At 43.4% G+C, this 19871-nt stretch overlaps 1 protein-coding gene across 5 annotated transcripts in view; it reads left to right on the forward strand.

Annotated features, from left to right (window-relative positions):
- The window catches only part of ZDHHC3 (zinc finger DHHC-type palmitoyltransferase 3), a 49865-nt gene that overhangs the window by 5769 nt on the left and 24225 nt on the right, over nucleotides 1–19871 (forward strand). For 2 of the 5 annotated variants that reach the window (XM_040433599.1, XM_040433603.1), the window contains exons 2-3: nucleotides 7057–7387; nucleotides 17259–17383. In XM_040433599.1, the coding sequence (XP_040289533.1) occupies nucleotides 7085–7387; nucleotides 17259–17383 (428 nt within the window). In that variant the 5' untranslated portion in view covers nucleotides 7057–7084. Of the gene's footprint in view, nucleotides 1–5137; nucleotides 5222–7046; nucleotides 7388–17258; nucleotides 17384–19871 lie in introns of those variants that run through there. The other 3 variants (XM_040433600.1, XM_040433601.1, XM_040433602.1) reach the window with 3 other exon arrangements.

Below are 19871 nucleotides of genomic sequence, written 5' to 3' on the forward strand. Positions count from 1 at the left end.
CACAGATCACTGATTTGGGAGAGAATACGTAGTTAGTATCCGGCTAGGTTCATACTGAGTTTTTTGGATGGGGTCTTGAAGCAGATCTGCCTGCAGGATTTTTTGCCAAAGACAGAAGTGGATTAGAAAGGAATCAGAAATAGAAAGGAAGGTCTTCTACTTCTCCTTCCTGGTGGTCCACTTCTGGCTATGGAGCCTGCCATGTATACACTATAATTTGTGACTTTTTTGGCCCTTTGGAATTATGGGCAGAGCTAACCAGGAGGGGCATGACCAGCACCCTCCCAACAGGTTTAGGCTACTTTCACACCTGCGTTTAGGTCGGATCCGTCTGGTATGTGCCCAGACGGATCCGCACCTATAATGCAAACGTTTAGATCCGTTCAGAACGGATCCGTTTGCATTACCATGAACAAAAAAAAAATTTTTTTTTTTTTTTTTTTTGTTCATGATAATGCAAATGGATCCGTTTTGACTTTACATTGAAAGTCAATGGGAGACGGATCCGTTTGAAAATTGAGCCATACTGTGTCAACTTCAAACGGATCCTTCCCCATTGACTTACATTGTAAGTCTGGACGGATCCGTTTGCCTCCGCACGGCCAGGCGGACACCCGAACGCTGCAAGCTGCGTTCAGGTGTCCGCCTGCTGAGCGGAGCGGAGGACAAACGGAGCCAGACTGATGCATTCTGAGCGGATCCGTATCCATTCAGAATGCATTAGGGCTGGACGGATCCGTTCGGGGCCGCTTGTGAGCCCCTTCAAACGGAACTCACAAGCGGAGCCCCGAACGCTAGTGTGAAAGTAGCCTTATTAGGTTTCAAGCCAGAAAATTGCGCAGAAAGTGTCAGGAGTAGATTTAATTTTTTTGGCTTAAAGATAGATCAAAATGTGCCAAATTTAGTGGCACATAACAACTGAGAGGAGGACCGTGTGTCATTATAAGGAAAAGGGGAGTGGAAATATAGAACCTTTTATCGGGAGCAGGCTGGGAATAATTATAGGGAATGGGCGCAATGAGGTAGACCTTCCTTCAAGGAGTTGCCTCACTTCAGCACATGGCATTTATGGTGTAGTGAAAAGTAATACTTGGCACTTACTGTATGGTGATTGTCCATATTGCTTCCTTTGCTGGCTTAATTCATCTTTTCATTGCATTTTCATCTGCTCGTTTCCATGGTTATGTCCACCCTTTAATCCAGCAGTGGTGGACATGCTTGCATGCTATAGGAAAAGGCGCCAGCCTTTCTGGTGGTGGCCGGCACCTTTTCCTATAGTGTGCAAGCATGACCACCGCTGCTGGATTGCAGGTTGGTTGTAACCATGGAAACAAGCAGATAAAACCCTGATGAAAAAATGAATTAAATCAGCAAAGGAGGCAATATGGAGAATCACAGAACAATGAGCAAGTGCCTTGTATTAACTTCCCCTACATGATAAACGTAATTTACTGAAGTAAGACTAGCCCTTTAAAGGGAATTGGGGAGTATGGGAGAAATGTAAGTAAGATATGGGAATGTACCAGGCCTTAGACAAGAGCTGTTGTAGACATGATAGGACATTCCCAAAGGATATGGAGTTTTGTGCCCAACCCATACCCAGATCTCCAGCAGAGAGGTGAGACCAAGGGTATTGGTGCATGAAGGTTAGAGAGGACCTAGTACCAAGTTCTGGAAAGATGCTTCATATGTCCTAGTTGATAAAGAGGATCCCATGTTGGTTTTTGGTGTGAGGCTGATAAATAAATCCCATTCTCTTTTCAGGATATAGTAGGGCGGTGCTCATTTTAGGAATAAAAATATTATAAGGCCTAATTCAGACAACCGTATTTTCTGCACACAAACATATTAAATGGTATTTCATCTCAATAAGAAGCCTGACCCATGGTCTGCAAATGTTTAAGAAAATAAACCAGCTTATACTCACCTGACCAACCAACCACCCATGGTGCCCATGTCCACACTGTACTCCACTTCTTGCTGATGTCTCAACATAGCAGGTAATGGCTGGGTATGCTGCTCTGCCACTCACTGACTGAAGCGGGTCATTGCTGTAACCAGTGACTGGATGGCAGGAAGTGGAACACAGCGGGCACATGGGCACTGTCAGAATAGCAGCAGCAAGGGATCGGTGAGGTCAGTATAAGCTAATTTTTTTTAACCCTTTGCAGCCCACGGGTCAGGTTTTTTTTATTAAACTGGAATACCCCTTTAAAGGGAGTCTGTCACCAGATTGTGACCTTATAGACCGCTTACATAGCGCTCTAGCATAGCAGTCTATGACTCTAATGGTACCTTTGAAGTTTGCTTGTGAAGTTCCCCCAAGGCAAAAACTGACTTTTATTCATATGTAAATTAGGGCTCGCAAGTGCCCAGGGCGGCGTTCACCTCGTTGGTGCCCAGGCTGTTCTGCCTCTTTTCGTCATATCCCCGCCCCAGCCTCTTCCTCTGCCCGCCCCGCTCTTCCTTTGCGTCCTCCTCTGCAGCGAGATCCCGTGCCTGCACTATCCATTGCTTGGCCGGGGCATGCGCACTGCGATGCCCATTGTGGGCACGGCATCGCAGTAGCTACTACGCATGCGCCGGCCAACGGCGAGAAACAGCGGCGAGGAGGCGGACCAGAGACACCCACAATGGGCATCGCAGTGCGCATGCCCCGGCCAAGCAATGGATAGTGCAGGCGCGGGATCTCGCTGCAGAGAAGGAGGACGCAAAGGAAGAGCGGGGTGGGCAGAGGAAGAGGCTGGGGCGGGGATATGACGAAAAGAGGCAGAACAGCCTGGGCTGCAACGAGGTGAGCGCCGCCCTGGGCACTTGCGAGCCCTAATTTACATATGAATAAAAGTCAGTTTTTGCATTGGGGGAACTTCACACGCAAACATCAAAGGTACCATTAGAGTCATAGACTGCTAAGCTAGAGCGCTATGTAAGCGGTCTATAGGGTCAAAATCTGGTGACAGACTCCCTTTAAAGTAAATGGTGCAATTCAGACAACTGGTTTTCCTCGCGTACTGTTGGTCCTTGCAGAGAAAAGCGCAACCTGCCTATGTTTGTCCGATTTACATCCAAGACTCAAACATTATTTCATTTATTTAAATAAATGGGTCCGGGTGAAAAATAAATGAACCCAGACGTGATCTTTCAGAGTCTGTGTTTGGCAAACGGAAATTGGAATGACCTTCTGAATCGGGCCTAATTTTAAGACAAGGCATGGCATCTACACCCTGGGGAGACTCAGATCAGTTCAAAGTGAGATCTGAAATGTGCACATTTCCCAGAAGGTTGAAGAGGGTCACTAGAATATTCGAGTCACCTGCCTTGGAGAGAGGGAACTCTGTTCTGTATACTCCAACATGGAGCAAGGCATTCCCCAAAATGTGTCTTTTTAGAAACACAGAGGCTCTGAAATGGTTAGTGAAGGCCCCCATACCCAGTAGGTCATTAGTGGGCAGCTCCTGACTCTTCTCTGACAGATGATGGAAAAGGATCGGACGCTTTGAATTTCAACACTTGATCCTTTTGTTCTTTGGGGAGATAAGCCAGTAGCAGCTTTTTTCTCTCTCCCCTTCACAACACATACATGCTCAGCCAAACCAGATACATGGCTGCTGAAGGAGAGTAGAGGATTCTTTTAGGCTTCGTTCACAATACAGTGGGATGGTCTGATAGGAGCCTACAGTACATCACCAACTACAGCAAGAAGTGTCTAGTAGATTGGCTGCCATTCATACCGTACCCATCATTCAGAACAGAACATCAGCTGTGTCCGAGCCTAAGAGCCATGTGGGAATGTTCATCTTCCAGGCCCAGAAGAAATAGGTTTCCAGAATCAGGTATGGCAGAGAAGGGTGAGGTGAGATTTCATATTTGGAGAACGGGTGAGCAGTGAATGTTTTTTTTATATATTTTTTTATATTAAAGTCCATTTGATCAGAGTCTGCCTTTTACTGGTCTGTTGGCGCTATGACGCTCCTTTTTAGTAGTAATTGATGAGCCAATGAGGTGAATAATGCCAGCTGCACATATATCCGGAGATCCGGCTCAATTCCAAAGCCAGAACAATTCCATATTTTTGTTCATATTCATCCAGTGCATCATTGATGATGCCAGATGTTAAATAGCGCCACGCAGAAAACCGCTGCATGCTGCGTTCTCCTGTGTGGCGCCATCAGCGTACAGTGCTGGATCTGTTCACCTAAGTGCGCACTTACATATATCAGTAGTGCCCGGCTCTTGACCTAACACAGCTGGCCCACCACAACTGATACATGTGGAGCGGGCCTAAGCTTTATGTTGCTTGTTTCCACTATTAGGGTCTGTCCACACAGGGTGGAAAATTCTGATGCATATTTTGCTGCAACATCCACATGTTTTACAGTATATTGCGAAGGATGACATCCCTGGTGAATACATCTATAAATAAAAAAAACCACACAGCGCCAGCATAGTGAAGCACCGGAAGGTAGAGGTATGCTGTGTGGCCCCGCACGCGCCTTTTTTGTGTGCAAATCGGTCACAACGCGGTTCAGGCTTAGTAGTAGTCCTTGACTGCAGCACAGCACAATGCGGGTGATGAAGGACAAGCGCCAATGTCAAAAGTTAAAAAATGCCCTGCACTGCCAAGGAAGGAGTATAAAAAAAGTTTACTCTTTATTATATATAGAATATCGGATAAAGGCAACGCGTTTCAATGTGGACATCACCTCTTCATCAGGCCATGTCCCATGGGTGAATATCGGCAGCAGATTTAGTGCACATCACATGTCGATTTACATGCGGATATTTATCCACTGAATGTTGAGGATTGGTAACATTTCTTCCACTTTGCAGATTTTATGCCGTCATATCCAGACCGTAAAATTTGCAGCATTTTCTCTATATGTGGACGTACCCTTAGATGCTCTGATATACACAAGTGTTAAAGCACTTCAATTTATTAGATGCCGATGCCCCCACCAACCCTAAGTTTAGGTCAGCCTGTACTCGCCCTCATATAGCTCCTTCACTGCAAGTGGTTACATGACTGTCCTAGAGTGCAGCTGATAGTAGTATTTCTTGCTGGATCTGAAGGGATTGTGTAGTGAGCTGGGCGGGTGTGAAGGGCTGGGACAGGTTCAGTTGAGGAAGTGATTTGTAAGGAAGAGCTGCGGTTTGCTTCCTGGTTGCCGACAACACATTTCTAGGGCAGACGTCTACATTTCCTCAAGCTGGATCTGGGTTGGTGAGGTCTCCTGATTTTTCTACGGTGTTGTGCCAGGTTTATTGCTTTAGTGTTTGGGTTGTATATCTCCCACTACCTTGGCTTCAGATTTCGGTTTCTTTTAAGGACAGCAGATTACATTGATGATCTGATCGGTTTTCTTCTTCCTTTGTGTAACTGCCTCTTCATTCAGTAAATGTAATGCTGGATCGTCTAGAGTTGGATTTCTATGGATAAGAAATCTGTGGATTTCTTATGGATTTCTTATGCAAGTTTAGTCTATTCATTTATCTTGTACCAGTCAGAGGACTTTAGATTAGAATCTCAACAGCCCTTTTATATGGGCCAGTTTATGGCCGGCAGCTGATTCCCGATCATTGGCTAGTGTAAAAGTCCGCCTGTCCTCGGGAACACCATGTAAGCGGGGATCTGCTGCCGATAATAATGTAAGAGAATGGTCGGCTGTTCAGACAATTATCTGCCTTTGTGAGGGTCCTTAACCCTTTCAGGACTGGGCCATTTTCAATTTTTGCTTTTCCATTTTCTACTCTCGGCCTTCCAGGGGACATAATTTTTTTATTTTTCCGTTCATATAGCCGTATGAGTTTTTTTTTTTTGCCACTAGTTGTACTTTCTATTGGCACCATTCTTTATTGCATAAAATGTAGTGGGAAGCCTGAAAACAAATTCCAAATGGGGTGGAATTGGAAAAAAAGCGCAATTCCGGTATAGTTTTATGGGTTTCCTTTTTACGGCATTCCTTATCCGGTAAAACTGACCTGTTACCTTCATTCTCAGGTTCAGTACGATTACAGTGATGCCACATTTGTTTACTTTTTTTGTTTTTACAGATTTTTATTTGCATTGCCATATTCTGACTTCCATAACATTTTTATATGTAGGTCTATGGTGCTGTGTGGGGCTCAGTTTCTGTGGGATGATCTGTAATTTTCATTGATACCATTTTGGAGTGTGTTTGCCTTTTTGATCACATTTTATTCAATTTTTTTGACGAAAAAACACATTAACAATTTACCTTTTTTTCCCATTACACCTTCACTAGGCTTTGTTGCGCTATTCTATACAACGGTCTCCAGTTTAAAAATATATATATATTTCTTTTATAATGAGACTCTATGGGTTGGCTTTAATATATCTTGGCTCATGTATAAAGCCGAGCCCTAAAATGTGATGCAAACAAAACTTTAAATTTCCATATGCTCTGGTAGGGAATTCCGAGTTAATAGGGGTTCCTCTGTTCAGGATTCTCATCTCTGGACCAGAGTTGAGAGCGGTAACAAAGAGCATCTTTTGCTCTGGAGGACCTGTTCTGTCCTGGATTAGATAGCTCATAGGACGCTGTGTAATGCTCAATGAGATTGACTGTAACACCCAGTTTTGCCCCTTCTGGCAAGGTGTAGGTCAGGGATCAGCAACCTCCAGCACTCCAGGTGTTGTGAAACTACATCTCCCATCATGCACACTTGCTTTGATGCTCTCTAAACTCCCACACAAGTGGAAAGAGCATGCTGGGAGTTGTAGTTTCACAACAGCTGGAGTGCCGAATGTTGCTGATCCCTGGTGTAGGGAGTCATTTTTTGTAACACTGACTCCCTTATTGGTCAATTTAATATTCTATTGCTGGCGTGATTGTTTGTACCAATGATACCAGGGACTGCATCTCTATTTTATTTGCATGGCTGGCATTAGACGTCAGTGTAAGCAGTTTGTCTTTCCGAACTATTTTTTTTAATGTCACACATGAGAAGTCAATGATGTACAGAGTGTCTGCACAAACATAAAAGCAGTAGTAACTTTACCTAATTCCCTGTAAACTAATTCTCAGTCTCTTCTAGGCTCAAAATATGGACTGCAAAGCTTACCATGCCAACCCCAAGCCACCGCTACCGTGATATTGAGAGGACAGCTGAGTACCTCCAACCAGAAAAGTGTCTCCCACCACCAGTAGATAACTCCATGGATAAAGTGTGGTTCATCAAAGATGGCTGCGGCATTGCTTGTGGCATAGTGACCTGGTTCCTGGTTTTCTATGCAGAGTTTGTTGTTATTTTTGTTATGCTGCTGCCATCCAAAGATTTGGTTTATAGCACAATCAATGGGATTATCTTTAATTTGTTGGCGTTCCTAGCTCTGGCTTCACATTTTCGAGCTATGATCACCGATCCTGTAAGTATATCAGCTTCTCGCTTTACTCTAAATAGGTTATTTTATATTTTGGAGAGAGACACTAAGTAATGCATTTAAAGGCTATGGGCACCATTGGAGCCATTTTTGGTTATTGCATTATATCTTCATTTTTCTAATTGGCCTTTATTAGAAATGTTCACCAGTCTGTCTTCTACAGCCTTCAGTTTTTATTCTCTCTGGTTTTCAGAGAGATTCTCTGAAGACTCCATCTGTAGCCCTTACCGCTTCACTTCTGACAGCTCCTAAACACTCATTGAAGCTGAATTCCTATCAGTTGGATCATACTTTAGTTTAAATGAGCATTTATGAGCTGTCAGGGGACTAGAGATAAGGTCTACAGATCAAGCCATCAGAACAGCTCTCTGATGAATTACAATGAAATGCAGAACAGTCTCCAGAATAGTGAGAACTGAAGGCTGTAGAAGACAAAGTGTTGACACTTATTAATAATGGAAAATGGAATAATATAAAAATTTATATTTAGCCCAAGATAAGTTGAATTCATTAATAAAAGGCTATGCCCCCAAAGGATATCATCATTTCCCTTGGTATATTGCATGCTGACAGACATGGTACGTGAAATTTAAAGAGTTTTTCTAAGCGTATCTGTAATTTGGTTTTTTATTTTATTTTTTTTATTTTTATTTTTTCCATGTCCTCCAGTCTGGACACAGTGCTGACAGTTTTTACCTGCAGTATAGTATAGATTTCCATGGACGTTCTACTATAAGGTTGTAGCAAAAATGTTTTTTATAAAAATGTAAAATCCATATAATCTTAAACAGACAGTGCTCCAAATCCAAGTCCCTTATTATACTAAAAAGCTGGAATGCTTAGACATTTTTAGGATGCCCTCTCCCTTAGTCTTAGCAGCATATGAGAGCCAGGTATTTGTGGCAGGATGTCGTCGGACGGGTTTAATTAGATGCAGGATTTGGTGTGGTTCTCATGTTTATATGGACCTTGTCACAGAAGACCTCCTCCATTACTACAGCCATAAAAGGCACCTACGGACGGACGAGTCATGACTCAGTGGTGATGTTTGTGTTGTAAGTTTCTTGTGACTAAGTAAACTCCCAGTCACAGTACTGGGAGACATTTGAGAATGTTTCATGTGAAGAGACTTGCTTGGGGAGCAAAAGTAACCAGTATGGCAGCACTGTTGGTGTCTTAAAGGGGTTATGCCATGGTTAACCCCTTAAGTACCGGGCCCATTTTTGGTTTTGCATTTTCGTTTTTTCCTCCCCACTTTCCAATAGCCCTAACGTTTTTATTTTTCCGTTCATATAGTCATATGAGGGCTTATTATTTGCGGGACAAGATGCATTTTTAATGGCACCATTTAATTTAACATGGCTGTTATTGGAAAATGGGGAATCAAATTTTATGCGGTTAAATTGAAAAAAAAAACATAATTCTATCAAGGTTTTTGGGGATTTGACATCACAGTGTTTACTGTGCGCTGTCCGCATCCGCATTTCCGGAGCACAGCCCCAATATTCCGGTCCGCGGGTCTCGAAAAAAATAGAACATGTTCTATTCTTGACCGAAATTGCCTTAGGGTGAACAGGATTTTTACAGTGTCTCTGCTGCACTTTGCTTTGTGCACACAGCAACAGGGAGCTTACCATGCTGCCGGGTGCTGGTTGTATAATACCGCCAGCACCTGCTGCATATGGAGCGGGCTCACTGCAAAAATTCCCTCTACCGACATGAGGGTATGAAAATGAGACATCATATAGTACATGACAGTACCTTTCTAACAACGTTACAACCTCCCCATTAATTTCTCCAATTGCTCCGCTAGATTATCTTCAGCCTGGCAGCTCAAAGGGCATGTCCTTTCTGCTGCAGATCTCTACCTGTAACTGCCACAGCTTCTAACAGAACATATGACTGGTAGCAATTGAAGATTTGAACTGAGCACGTTCGACCAGCTCAGTGAGAAGGAGAAAAAAATAAGGAAAAGAACAAACAGCAGGTGGCGCTATGCAGATAAATTTTATTGAATAGATAACTGGTTATACAAGATGTTTAATTACATGCAAATATAAAAGTATTCAGATCCAGGTGCTGGTTTGAAAAATGTAGACTATGTTTCATTAAACAATCCTATTCTCAGAATAGGACCTCAATATCTGATTGGCGGGGGTCTGACTCCTGGTACCCACACTGATCATCTTTTTGAAGAGACCACAGCACTCCGTTGAGCACTGCAGCCTCTTCCTAGGTCAGTGATATCACGTTTATTCATCACATGGCCTATGTGCAGCTTCGTTGCTAGACCATGTACAGTACTGTGCTTGGTGTGCTGTGGGAACCCCTACAAATCTGATATTGATGGCCTGAGGATGCTTTTTTACATTGGTCAAATCAAGAAAGCACAGATACTTGGGAGAAAGTGGTCTGAAAAAAAAGCTGGAGTGCTTCTTTATAAGGCATTTTGGCACCGACGTGTCAGAGGTTTCTATTTTGGGAACCATTTTTGGCCAATTCTAGAGTCTTGTGCAAGACCCTTCTAGTAGATCAGGAGTTGCTGAGGTTCTTCTGTGATCTAACACATTCATGTCACATTTCTTCCTCAGTTGGGTGTTTAGGGGTTATCACTATTTTGAATTTGTATGCTTCCATGCATTGGATTGCTGCAATATGATTGCGTTAACAAGCTGGTGTACAGGTGGGACTATAATAGTTCCTATTGAGTATGCAGTGTGTACATAGGTAAAAGGCTGTTGATGCTAATTCAGACTAGTGAGGTTGGCCATCATTGCATGGTTGTAGCAGTACGCCCCAAGACCTCATAGAAGAAATCTGGTGAGTGCTGAAGTACAGAAACATGTTTGTCGTCCAGTTGCAACTCTCGCTACCAAGTTCCAAACTTCCGATGGAAGCAACGTCAGCACAAGGAGTGCTCAGCATACCACCAATGAGTTCTGGAGCACCAGAAGTGAGTTTGATCTTTGGCTTTCATTAGCCGATGAAAGCCAATGAGTAACTACTGGCTGGTGGCCACCTTACCATCCATCTAAGTGAGGATCTCAAAGGTGGAAGCCATGCCCATCAAATTTTTATGGCAGAACATGAGAATATGGCTTGTGTCCGTTTTGGGAATGCTCCTTTAATGGGGAATAATGATGTGGGGCTGTTTGTCTGGACCCCTTAGTCAAAGTAAAGATGGTTGGAACAACTTTTTTGTGAATTTTATGCTACCAGTTCTGGCTCTGGACGGTTCCTTTCTGAGACATTTTAATGGAGTATTTGATTGTACAAACAAGATCGGAAAAAAGAAACCATCATCATTTTACCTCCATATAAAGTTTGGTTACAGTAAATTTTGTCTAACATGCACTTTCATATATGCTGTCTCTAGGAGCATGTTAGAGGCCCGTGGAGCTGCTTGGCATAATTGCCGTTGAAAGCCTCACTTATCAGGGTACATATTGACTCAGTTAGGTGTGCCGTTAATCAGGTGCTCTTGATGTCATAGGAGATATAACATGGAGATCCTGTAAGAGGACATGGTGATATTTATAGCCAGCTTCTCGAGAATCCTGCTCAAACCTCTAGTGTGTGTCAATGGAAAGGTGCATTAGTGATAGTCGGGATCAATATGGTTCCAAAGATCATTGTGCTGACAGCAATCTTCTTAACACCACCATTAGCCTGATTGTCTGGTTTAATGGGATTGTTACTTGGAAGGTAGATGTGTGTCTGACACACCCCTGGCACCATATATCTCAGTTTTCTTACTGTTATTGGGGCTGTTGCTAGCAAAAAGATTAACATCTGCATTAATGCCAGGACCCAACGTGTCCCAGTAGGATGTTGCCCAGAACATCACACTTCCCTTTTCCTATAGTGCATCAAGCTAGCATCTCTTCCCCTGGTAACCAATGAACATGCACCCAGCCATCAACATGATGTAAAAAAAAGTGTGATTCATCAGACCAGGTCACCTTCTTGCATTGCTCCATCGTCCACTTCTGAGGCTCAAATTCTGATTGTAGACAGGTCCCCGCATGGGCAGTCTGTCAAGTCTACAACTATGCACTATGTGTACTGCCACCTTTCTATCATACCCTTGTTGGATCTAACCTGGCAGGCTAGCCTTCACTACCCAGGAACATCCATGATCCTTGTGCAACCATGACCTTGATGTCTGTTAACTGGTTGTCCTTCCCATGGATTACTTTTGATAGGTGCTAGCCACAGCATTCTGGAAACCCCCACACCCAAGACCTGCAGTTTTGGAGGTGTTGAGACTAAACAGTTGTCTAGCTTTTACCATTGTCGAAGTCGCTCAGATCCTTACACTTGCCCGTTTTCCCTGCTTTCAAAACATCAACTCAACTCAAACTCAAGAAGCCACTGTTCACTTGCTTGCCCAATATATCCCACCCCTTGACAACGCCGTTATCATAAGAGAACTCAGTTTTGTTCATGCTATCTGTTGTGGTTTTATTGTTATGACTGATCATTGTATATTGTATGCAATTGTGACATGAGCCTGTATGGAAGTCAGTGGAGTGAAGTTCAGTCGCACCCCTTGCTCCAGTGGAAAGTGGGCGACTGTATACAATCCGTTAAATTCATATGACACATACCTTGGCTCTCTTTATGTATTCCAGTGTGGAAATGTCTAGACATAAAACGTCTCTTAGTTACAGAGATTTTTTACTTTTAGATTACGCAGGCTTGCATAATTGTCCTTCTCCAGTTCAAGATTTGCAAAGCAAATTTTTGTGCCTGATGTCACTGGTGAAATGGTGATCGGTGTTAGTTACAAAGCAAACAAAGTATACATAATATGTGTGTGTGTGATATATATATATATATATATATAGGAAAAGAAATCAAGGCAGCACTCCTGGTAGTCGGGTATGGGTGCCAGCGGCGAAGAACACCTTACCAAGGTGTACAATATAGGATAAAGAAAGACACCGCAGCACGTCCGTTTGGTGAAGAAAGTGGGACCCTTTATTCACCTGTGCGACGTTTCGGTCCGCTTACTGGGACCATTCTCAAGAATGGTCCCAGTAAGCGGACCGAAACGTCGCACAGGTGAATAAAGGGTCCCACTTTCTTCACCAAACGGACGTGCTGCGGTGTCTTTCTTTATCATATATATATATATATATATATATATATATATACACACACACACACATGTATAAGATCCATATTAGCTCAAGTCAAAATAATGGAGTGAAAAAGTCTCAAATTTTTGTGCAATCGCTAAAACTGTGCCTGGTGAAATGGTGATCGGTGTTAGTTACAAAGCAAAGTATACATAAATACATAATATGTGTGTGTGTGATATATATATATATATATATATATATATATACATATACACACACATGTATAAGATCCATATTAGCTCAAGTCAAAATAATGGAGTGAAAAAGTCTCAAATTTTTGTGCAATCGCTAAAACTGCGCAAAAATTTGCGACTTTTATTGGCTCTGCGCTATGCTCGCCCGTTTTCTGAAAGTGGGCGTGTTTTCTTATGTAAATAATTCTCTAGACAGATTTACTATTGCGACAATTAAAAAAGTTGCACAATTTCACTCCAATGAGGACCATGCTTATCTTATGCGACTTTTGTAAAGCTGCTTACTGAAGGATAAACTGCTACCGTCAAACCACATTTATCACAGTATTAAAGGACCATTAATAAATCTGACTTGGCCAGAAGTGACTTTGGACGTATGTAAAAGTGGAGTAAGATGTAAGTGTAATGATAAATCTGGCCCATTATGTACACTCTACATATAACATTCCATAATGCAGATTTGTAAGAATAAAACCATGGATGATAACTATGGCATCCATGGCATGCTGCGGTATTATCTCCGTAAAAAATTCCGGATCAGTTGCCGGATCCGGCATTAATTTACATTGAAATGTATTAGTGCCAGATCCGGCATTAAAAGTACCGCAATGCTGGATCCGTCCTTCCAGTCGGCGCATGCGCAGTAAAAATGTGAAAAAAAAAATAGAAACGGATCAGTTTGTCCGTATGATAAATGGAGAGACTGATCTGTTCTTGCAATGCATTTGTGAGACGGATCCGTCTACAATCCACATCCGGATCCGTCTACAATCCACATCTGGATCCGTCTACAAATGCTGTCCGTTTGCATGCAGATTGCCTGATCCTGCAGGCAGTTCCGGCAACGGAACCGCTTGCCGGATCACTCTGCTGCGAGTGTGAAAGTAGCCTAAAGCCTCTTTCACACGGGGGTTGCGGGAAAAGGTGCGGGTGCGTTGCGGGAACATGCGCGATTTTTCCGCGCGAGTGCAAAACATTGTAATGCGTTTTGCACTCGCGTGAGAAAAATCACACAGAAGTTCGGGTTTGGGTTAGGTGCTGGGTAGATTGTATTATTTTCCCTTATAACATGGTTATAAGGGAAAATAATAGCATTCTTAATACAGCATGCATAGTACAATAGCGCTGGAGGGGTTAATTTTTTTTTAACTCTCCTTAATCCACTTGCTCGCGCAGCCCAGCTTCTCTTCTGTCTTCTTTTTTGCTGGGTGCATCACATGGTCCGTCACCATGGTAAAAGATCATGTGACGGACCATGTGATGACTGGAGTGACGTCACCACAGGTCCTTTTCCTGCACACAGCAAAAAAGAAGACAGAAGAGAAGCCGGGCTGCGCGAGCAAGTGGATTAAGGTGAGTTAAATTATTTTTATTTATTTTTTAACCCCTCCAGCGCTATTGTACTATGCATTCTGTATTAAGAATGCTATTATTTTCCCTTATAACCATGTTATAAGGGAAAATAATAATGATCGGGTCCCCATCCCAATCGTCACCTAGCAACCGTCCGTGAAAATCATTTCTATGGGGCCTGCGTTACGTGAAAAACGCACACAAAGAGGAGCATGCTGCGATTTTCACGCAACACACAAGTGATGCGTGAAAATCACAGCTCGTGTGCACAGCCCCATAGAAATGAATGGGTCAGGATTCAGTGCGGGTGCAATGCGTTCAACTATCGCATCCGCGCGGAAATCTCACCCGTGTGAAAGGGGCCTAATAGTTTTTACATTCTATCAATTAATGCTATTCTTTGCCTTAGGGGTTTGCTACGATATATTACTGGCTGCAGTAACAACATATGTATGCAGCTGGCAATATTAAGCCACCCAGTATGATGCTCTAACTCATGGTTATTAGCAGGTCCTCTTACCTGCTTGCTGGTGCTCTGGTCGCAAAGGAATGCTATGGACGGACAAGGCAACTAGCGCATGCGCAGTCCAATCACAGTGTATGTGAATGGTGGCCGCAAATGGGCAGGACTGGTCACATGACCCGCTATCAGCGGGATTGCAGTGTCGGCGACCAGGCAAGAGGACCGGCTAATTAACTTGAATTATGCACCTTAAACCTTCGGACATTGGCACCAATGGTTTTATAAAGCCTTGTACTAGCTGCATGTATATGCCCAGCACATTTGTAGCTGGTAATATAGTTGTTCACCTCCACACAGCGTGGCTGGACCTGCGGTGGTGATCATTTATTGCCTGACCCCTGCCACTCCATTTCTACCCTGCCGACTCTGCACGTGACCACTACAGCCAATCACTGGCTGTAGCGGTGGCATGTCACCCGTGAGACATCTTACCCAGGGCTTTTGGGACTTTTTGGAGTTACTTTCACAAAAATGTAGCTACTTTAGCGTTTTTACACCAGTCACTCCAGTTTTGAAAAGTAAGTGGGTAAGTGGGCCTGGTTAGCTCTGTTAATAAATCTCACTCCAGATTTATCACTGTGCCCAGGGAGGAGCGGATGAGTTTCATCCAAAGTCGATTCACATAAAACGTTGTTAGAATACTGTACAAATCGAGCACTCCGTACAGTATTAGAATGTATTGGCTCCGATGAGCCGAAGTTATTACTTTGCAAAGACTGGCGAGACTTCGGGTAATAACTTCAGAAATTAATTTCTACTGTAAAAAAACTTTTACCGAAAACTTGGAACCGATAGAGAGTACTCGGCTATCTCCAGAACTCTCATAGAAATAAATGGAGCAGCCACCTGCGTGACCGGCAGCTCCATTAATTTCAGAGGTCTGCAGGGGGTACGGGGTCCCCCTTCTCGTGATCAGTGGTGGTCCCAGCGGTAGGTCCTCCGCCGATCTAACCGCTATCGCCTATCCTGTGGATAGGAGATGACTTACTCTTACGGAATACCCCTTTTAATGCAAAGTTCGCCAAGGCAAAACTAACGTCGAATATTCCCCTCATGATAAATCCCCCTTATGAGTTCAACGCACTAGCTTTATAACCCTGAAAGCTGAAAATGTATTCACTACAAATCACCGTAATAGATGATTAGGGTCCATTCACACGTCCGTTGTTTCTTTCCTGATCTGTTCCGTTTTTTGCGGAACAGATCTGGACCAGATCTGGACCCATTTACTTTCAATGGGTCCTGAAAAAAATCGGACAGCTCAATGTCTGATTTTTTTTTTAAGGACCCATTGAAAATGAATAGGTCCAGATCTGTTCCGCAAAAAACGGAACAGATCAGGAAAGAAACAACGGACGTGTGAATGGACCCTTAGAATGTAAAGTCGTTTCTGACCAGTCACCCCTTTTTGGTTTTGTGACGCATGAAGCAATGACAGTTTGACACTGCTCCTGACAGGTTGCCATCAGACTCCATTGTTCTGCCTCTAGCTTTTAAACCTGGAACTGTAGTTAGGAAAAAATAGTTTCCCATTTTCAGTGTACAGTAATAGCCATTTTTAACTTTCTTCTGGAAGGCCTTTTTTATTGCTAGAGGGGTTTTCCGAGACTTTAAAGGGAACCTGTCACCGGGATTTTGTGTATTGAGCTGAGGACATGGGCTGCTAGATGGCCGCTAGCACATCTGCAATACCCAGTCCCCATAGCTCTGTGTGCTTTTATTGTGTAAAAAAACCGATTTGATACATATGCAAATTAACCTGAGATGAGTCCTGTCACTGAGAGGAATCCAGCATGACGGAGCCCAGCACCACCCCGCATCCTCAGAATCGCCTCCTTGATCCCCGGCGTCAGAAAGCCAGAGTGACGTAATCTCGCGATGCGCGAGCTAGTGCATGTGCAGTTCCTTCCCTGAGGCTGATACCAGCACTCGCGCATCACGAGATTATGGCGATCTGGCTTTCTGATGTCGGGGAGCAAGGAGGAGATTCTGAGGATGCGGGGCGGTGCTGGGCTCATCTCCCGTACAGGACACATCTCAGGTCAATTTGCATATGTATCAAATCGTTATTTTTTTTACACAATAAAAGCACACAGAGCTATGGGGACTGGGTATTGCGGATGTGCTAGCGGCCATCTAGCAACCCATGTCCTCAGCTCTATACTTTAAATCCCGGTGACAGGTTCCCTTTAATACTGATGACTTATCTTCTGGATAGGTCATCAGTATCTGATCGGTGGGGGTCCAACATCTGGCACCCCTGCCAATTAGCTGTTTGAGAAGGCAGTGGCACTCGCAGTAGCTTTTCCCTAGGCCAACGAAGACACGTTCATCAGTCATGTGGCCTTGGGAGCAGCTCAGCCCCACTGAAGTGAATGGGGTTGAGCGTGATGCCAAGCACAGCCACTATGCAATGTACGGTGCTGTGCTTGGTAAGCTGCACTCACAGGGGCGCCGCTGCCTTCCCAAACAGCTGATCGGCGGGGGTCCCCGGATGTCGGAACCCCACCGATCGGATACTGATCACTTATCCTGAGGAGAGGTCATCAGTGTTAAAGTCTTGGAAATCCCTTTTAATTATAGTATTTGCTTGTCTCCACTAAAGTCATGTTTCTCCTGTTTGTGTTTTTTCCACCCAGGGGGCCGTTCCTAAAGGAAATGCCACAAAGGAATACATTGAAAGCCTGCAATTGAAACCAGGACAAGTGGTTTACAAATGCCCAAAATGTTGCAGCATCAAGCCTGACAGAGCTCACCATTGCAGGTATTGTCCGGAGACTCTGCTGACCTCCATGTGTACATAGAAGTGGACCGGTCATGAAAGTATGCATTCCCCATGTAATAACAAATCTGGACATCTGTTCTTAAAACTCTTTGTTGCACCATTCCTTTATTATTCCTGCTAGAAGTTTTGAATGAATTAACAGCAGTTTGCAAAGAAGGTTGAGATGGAAGTTACCCGTTGGGAGTGTGTCCTTGCACAGTCTGACCCTGATTGGACCGTGTGCTGTCCACATCCTTATGTCCTTTCCGCCATCCCGCAACCCATTTTGCAGACAAGGATAGGAAATTTCTTCAGAAGGGAGTAACCATTGGCAGCCTGCACACGGGTGGTATCCGTGTTTTGAGGATCCGTGGTTTGCGGATTGCAGAACACATATGATCATGTGCATGAGGCCTTAATAGCCTCCATTGTATTTGGTTTGTACACCTTGGTTGGAGTCAGCCATTACTGAGATGGTGGGAGTAAGAACACATCATGACACAGATAATTGTTAGCTGCAGAGGAAGACAAACATAACAAGTAAAGAGAACCTGCCCCATGAAATGCAGTGCAGTCTGCAGGTAGTATGTTATAGAGCAGGAGGAGCTGAGCAGATTGATATCTAGTTATGTGAGAAGAGCTCAGCAGTCATGTGGGAGGACCTGTCAGTGTGTAGGTGTCAATCACTGGTAAGAGCGCCCAAATGGCTACTGAGCTCAGAAAGAGCAGAGTCTTTTCCCACAATGTGCTCAGCTTCTTCTGCTCTAGAACATGCTGCCTGCAGATTGCACTGCATTTCGTGGTAACAGCTTCTCTTCAAAGTGAAAAATTCCTTTCTGACTCCAAATCTGGCAATCAGAATAAATCCTTGAATAAAGATCTCATCGCTGGAAATCTAATAACCATAGGTTATGGTATCACTACTTTCAAGAAAGACATCCTGGCCCTTCTCGAATGGGTAATGCTGGTAAATAGAAGTCCGCTGTATTCCTGGATCTCGGTTACCAGCAGTATTTTTTTGCGCCGTTTTTTTATCTAGGTGGATCTGTCCTGATAATGCACTGCCATCAGCTTTATACAGCCCATACTAATGGCAGCATAAAGTAGAGACAGGTGAGTTGATTTCACCGGTCTGTCATTTATAAGTAAAAAGTAAGTGGTTGCCGTGAACCAACATCACAATCATTGCAGACTGGGCCTGGAGAAGAGTCACGGCCACCTGAGAAGAGTCCTGGTTACTCATGAAGTCCTGACCACCTGCTGATGACTGACAGTCTTCTACCTAGTTTTCTCCCTTTCTATCTAGGAGAGAACTGCCAATCATCAGCAGATGGACGAGAGAGCAGGAGATTAGGAATAACCATGACTCTTCTCAGGTAGATTTGACTCCTTTTAAGGCCTGGGCTGCAATGATTATGATGCTGGTTCTCAGCAACCACTTACTTTTAGCTCATGAGTGACACACCGCTGACATCAGCATTTCTGTCACTAATTTATGCTGCCATCAGTGAGGTCAGCATAAAGTTGATGACAGGTTCCCTTTAAATAGGGAGCAGATTTTCATGACCGATCCACTTTAATTGAGGGGATAACTATTAGCAATTATCCTTTTTTGGGTGAGGGGGGGATTAGACACCGATTTTCTTATTTAGTAGGATTTCCTGAATTGAACCTCGGAGCCAAATGTACAATCTTGCTGGCTAACAGAGCCAATGTATGAAGTACTTCCATTACAAAGAGTCTTCTGTACAGTGATATACATAATTATCAGGTGTGGAGCAGAACGTCATTTTAGAATTAGCAACTGGAAGTGGAACACGCAAAATCTGTTTTATCTTGGTGCTTCCTGTTCTTGTTAAACCGGTAACTGAGCCTAAGTTGTGCTTAATTCTTTATAATAGCATTACTGATTGTGTGTTTTATGGTCAGAATTGCCTTGGGGGTAACCAACAGGATCAATGGTTGCACCACAGCACTTTATACATTGTGCTCTTTACTAAGGGACGTTTATGTAGAGTTTATACAGTGGAGTTTGATAGTTTGTTAAACCTTTTTGAAATTGTCTAAATTTCTGCATAAATTTGACCTAAAAGTAGATAAAGATAACCAAATCAAATAATTGAGTCAAAAATATTACACTTGGTCATTTATTTATGGAGGAAAATGATTCAATATCACATGTCTGTGAGGGGCAAAAGTATGTGAACCTTTAGGATTAACAGATAATTAAAGGGTGAAATTAGAGTCAGATGTTATCAATGGGATGACAATCAGGTGTGAGTAGACGACCTGTTTTATTTAAAGAACAGGGATCTATCCAAGTCTGATCTTTACAACACTATGTGGAAATGTATCATGGCATGAGCAAAGGAGGTTTCTGAGGACCTCAGAAGAAGAGTTGTTGATGCTTATCAGACTGAAAAAGGTTACAAGACCATCTCTAAAGATGTTGGAGTCCACCAATCCACAGTCAGACAGATTGTGTACA

Source organism: Bufo bufo, chromosome 5 (assembly GCF_905171765.1).
Source record: "Bufo bufo chromosome 5, aBufBuf1.1, whole genome shotgun sequence".
In the NCBI taxonomy this organism is placed as follows: domain Eukaryota; kingdom Metazoa; phylum Chordata; class Amphibia; order Anura; family Bufonidae; genus Bufo; species Bufo bufo.